Source organism: Cryptomeria japonica, chromosome 4 (assembly GCF_030272615.1).
Source record: "Cryptomeria japonica chromosome 4, Sugi_1.0, whole genome shotgun sequence".
NCBI lineage: Eukaryota > Viridiplantae > Streptophyta > Pinopsida > Cupressales > Cupressaceae > Cryptomeria > Cryptomeria japonica.
In genome coordinates, this window is record NC_081408.1 from 10,932,917 (window position 1) to 10,937,628 (window position 4,712).

Below are 4,712 nucleotides of genomic sequence, written 5' to 3' on the forward strand. Positions count from 1 at the left end.
TCCTTTGCCTTTTATTTTAAAAAAAACGTTGATTATACATTTATTCTTCCCAACTGCTTTAAATTAATATAATACATATTGACTTATACTTTATTTGTATGCATTTATTTCATTATGTGAAAACATCATATTATGATCATCCGAAAATTAAAAACTTTACATGTGTAAAAAAATGCAAAGTCCTCTCAAAATAACAATTGAATGATTTTTGAGGGAATTATTTAATCAAATACAATAGAACAACTTTCTTTGATATGATGACGTAATGATTCTTTCAGTTTCAAAGAACAACCCACCAAAACCATCTTCTTCATCTCTGTTAGATCTCTCAAGTTCAATGGCCATTCTTCTAACCCAGAACAATGTCTCATATCCAACTCTTCCAAATTTCTGAGTTGCCCAAAATTAGAAGGCAACATTTTCAAACCTGAACAATAACTCAATTGCAAAGTTTTTAGGGAAATGAGATCCCCAAAACTGGAAGGCAATATACTTAATGCAGGGCAGTCATATAAATACAGTGATGTCAAATTGCTCAGTTGCCCAATGTTTGAAGGCAACTCTTTCAATTCTTGGCACTGACTTAGACGCAGCTCTTTTAGATTGTTCAGTTGCCCAAATCTGGGAGGCAATTCCCTCAACTGAAGGCAACCTCTTAAATATAATTGCTCTAACTTTGTTGGATTTTCCATTCCATCTGGTGGCCTTTCCATATTTTTCAAACCATATAAGCTTAATTTTACGAGTGAAGAATCTGGAGCGACTTTGGCGGGAATTTGAGAATATGCAACTCTGTTCTGTGAAGAAGCATGCATCTTTGTGAGGTTTAGTGAGGTCATTACGCGCAAGCTGGGAGGAAACTACAGATTTGCACAACAATTATGAAAGAGGTTGTCAAGTGTCATTTTACAATCTAATGAAAGCTAATTTAAATGATAATATGAACAAAACAAGGCAGATCTTACCTCATTAAAACTCATGCCTGGCATGAATGGGCCCCTGTATATGGAGAGATGCTCAAGTTTCTCAAACTCCATTGGTAAATCTGGAATGTCACTTGCAATTTGGAGGTATCTCAGTTGTCGTAATGGTTTGTGACATTTCCCCCTGAATGTTATCTGTGATCCTTGATAAGATAGCACTCTTAATGAATTGCTCATCCACTTCAGATGTTCATCATTAATTTCGATTGAAGGGTGCTCATATTTTTCATTAAGAAAGATGCCTCTTAAATTTTTGAGTTTCTGCACAAAAATAAACAAACATATTACTATGATTGTGAATAACAAATATATTCTGTTAATATTGACAAAGAGTAATTCTAAGTATGACATACCTCTTCGTCTTTGAGACATTTCAATAAAGTCTCAGGGTCTGTGACTCTGTTTTGTTCTGACATCTTTTTCCCTCTTGCTTGAACAATGTCATGAACAATCACACGACCATCTTCTGATGTCTTGACAAATGTTGCATCTTCAAGAGCTCTGAACTCCTCTTCTCCAACTATGTATGCCACTTCTTCCCTTGGCCAATAACAGAAAAAGGATGTGATGTCTAGAAAGGCTTCTTTAACAGGGGGTAACAATCTGTGGTATACAAAATCAACCATTCTGTCACTTATATCTTCCTCTTCCACCACCTCCCCTTCTCTAAGCAACTCTAATACTATATTATTATTTGTGTTTCTGCTACTGATGGCCAGTTGCGAGCCAATTATTTCTAGCAGAAGTGGGACGCCTCCACAAAGCTTGAGCAGAGCGTCTATGTTGTTTTCATCATTGTACTCTGAAGCTTTCCTCAACAAAATCTTTCTGGCCTCTGTCCGTGGGAGAAAACTCACCGCATATTCTCGGCGTTGGATATTCCTGTCGATAAAGATGTCCGTCTCCTGAAGATTTCGCGTAGTGACAAGAATTCTGCTCTTGGGTGGAAGGCAACTGCCCAATTCTGCAGGTAGAAGTTGTTTCAAATCTGCTTTATTCAGAGCATTGTCAATGTATAGAAATACAGGTTGATTGGGATTCTTTTTGAAGAAAGACCAGATCATTCCCTGACCTTGGTGAGAGTCAGTCAATTTCACATTCTGGTGGAACAATCCATTCAAAATCTGTTCTTGAAGGACTTTAAGATCATTCTTGGTACAATTTTGTTCCATGTGAATTCTGCAATGCTTATAATTTTGGAGGTCGATGTTTGCATAAATGGCATCAGCAAGTGTCGTTTTGCCCATCCCTCCTAATCCATAGACAACCACTACCTGTACTGATGAATGTTGTGCTTCCAAATCTAGCAGTCGGATTACTGTTTCTCGTCCACTCTCAATTCCGACTGTATTAAGGTTTGTGGAAACAATGAATCAGAATTTCCGGCAAAACTCAAAACATAACAGGAAAAGATTATTTAAATTGGAAAACATGCTACCTGCTGTTTGCTATGCATAGAGTTCCTGTGACTACGGAGCAATCTTTGTCAATCTTTCCTCCATGTCAGTTATACCCCACAGTACAAGGTCATCATACAAGCGGTCTATTTTGACTTGGAAACTCTGTATACTATCGGCATTCACTGAAGCAGTAAGAAACCTTCACAAAATTCAAATATCCGAGTTACATAAATACTTTTTCCTACTATATGTTATATTAAATTTATGAAATTTCCAGAGTCTATAATGATTTACTTGATATTCTTTTGGATTTAATCATGTAAATTTTGTTGTTATTAATGTTTCGGATCAAATATCATGATCTATCATCAGAATAAGAAAACAAAAATAGATCATAATATTTGATCCCTAACATTGACAACAACAAAATCGACAATGATCAAATCCAAAAAAACAAACAAACAAATATATTATATATTTCTCTGCCACCAGACTCCTCCTTACCATTTCAACTCACACAGTATTGACCTTTGAATTTTCTGAATTAGACATCCAGCCTTTAAAAGAAACTACTAAAATAATTGTACTGACCTAAAAACCTTTGTTGTTGTAAGTTGGGAAGCGCACATTGTGCATCCTACAACAATGCATTGGACTGCTTCATTGAGTTTTTGCTTCTGGTCTGGCATTTGGTCATTCAACTGCAGAATTTGCTTTCCAAGATTAACCATCCTTCTCAGAATTTCAAGGCACTCACTTATGTTGTGAGAAGTCTGAATACATCTCTCCAATACAAATCCCACCATAGAGAGTGCTGCTCCAACCCAATGAATTTTCCCAGCACCTTTAAGCAATTCTATAACAATTCTTTCTATCTCTGCACTTGCTCCAGCCATGGAATCTTTTTGTAAAAGAAAATTCTATGAATATGAAGTGTGTAATGTTCTTTTCTGTTGGATGGTTGGTCCTTCTTGCTTTGTATCTTTTTTAGTGATTGAATAAATTTTTTTCCCTCTTTTAATTCAGATGTGTAATTTTCCAAACCAATATTTTTAAATAAATATATTTAAATGTTTCAAAATATAAAGTTTTCTGGCTCAATTTAAATATAACAATGTAACTGGAAATTTGACAATTTTGCGTTAGAAAAGGAAAGACCACTAAGAATGATTTATCTGCATGAAATTGACATTAAGAACCCAATTGGTTCAAATTTTTTGAAAAAATTGTAACCTTGAATTGAACATAAAATATGGAAAAATGAACCCTCCAACAACAACAGTTAAAAGAGTAAATCTGAAATATACTCTGAAATCTATATGCTCCAATACATCAAAATTGACAATGTTTTGCACCAGATTTCGGAATGACTTTCCCATTTGTTGTAAATGATCTAAATGGACAAATTGTATAAAAACTTATTAATACACAACAACAAATCTGAAATCAAAACATTACTTTACTTTCACCAAAATCTACAAAATTCATCAACTGAAGACAGTCTGAAAATCTACAACTCTTTGAAACCCAAACACAAGTTTTTAATGAATTTTCTCTGCTAAAACAAAAGCTTTTTTTCCTCTAATTCTTGAAATCAATGATTTTTTTTTTGCCGACAGATCTCCACAGCCAACAGTTTTCATCCTTAATGTATGAATGAATAGAGAAGTACAAGTAATTTCATAAAAATAATTAAAAATATAAAAAATATCACATATTAATAGTTATTTGTAGCAAAATCCCAACCTTTCATAATATTGAATGTTACTTGCTGCACTCGGTCGGAGTGAATCGAATCTTGGATCTACATGGGACACACCCAAAGCCTTAGCACGACCATCCCAACCGTTTGAGCTAGCGGGTGAAGCCCCTCCACAATTATATTATATCATACAATAACTTCTTAGTTGTCATAGAATCAACTAAATTTATTATCTTAATTTCTTGCTTTAATTGGATCAATCAAAATTCGTTAGAAAGAAAACATTACAAATGGTAACAATCAACATCCATTTAATTATAACGTTGATAGGTGTTCTACAATGATAACAGGTCTATAACATAAATTCTATCAATATATTTTGCATAATTTTTTCAGAAGGCAGAAATAATGAAGAGTTACACTCTTTCAAAGGGTGTTTCTTTTGTCAAAGGGCATACATGATGAAGAGGTTTGACCTCTCCCTCACATTGAGAAATATAAAAGAAACGAATCAAAAGCCTCTAGTGACATCACCATGGATCAGATCAGATCAGAACTGTTATTAAGTTATAGGTAGTAGCATCCTGTTTCTTGGTGGTATGCATGGGGATGTGCTTAATATTTATG

General features: G+C 34.4%; 1 protein-coding gene across 1 annotated transcript; it reads right to left on the reverse strand.

The window, feature by feature from the left end:
• Window positions 1–221: 221 nt before the first annotated feature.
• LOC131040777 (disease resistance protein RPV1-like) lies at window positions 222–2,439 on the reverse strand. The gene is made up of 4 exons (XM_059218772.1): window positions 2,415–2,439; window positions 1,337–2,328; window positions 966–1,244; window positions 222–860 (listed from the first exon to the last, which is right to left on the reverse strand). Exons 1-4 carry the CDS (start codon window positions 2,437–2,439, stop codon window positions 222–224), a joined length of 1,935 nt encoding a protein of 644 aa, XP_059074755.1.
• Window positions 2,440–4,712: the final 2,273 nt, after the last annotated feature.

Coding starts and splice junctions, on each gene's coding strand:
- LOC131040777 (XM_059218772.1), bottom strand. CDS start 2,439: ATGCATAGCAAACAGCAGGTAGCAT. Junction 2,329..2,414: donor TAGCAAACAGCAGGTAGCAT/GTTTTCCAATTT, acceptor ACCTTAATACAG/TCGGAATTGAGAGTGGACGA. Junction 1,245..1,336: donor AATGTCTCAAAGACGAAGAG/GTATGTCATACT, acceptor ATTTTTGTGCAG/AAACTCAAAAATTTAAGAGG.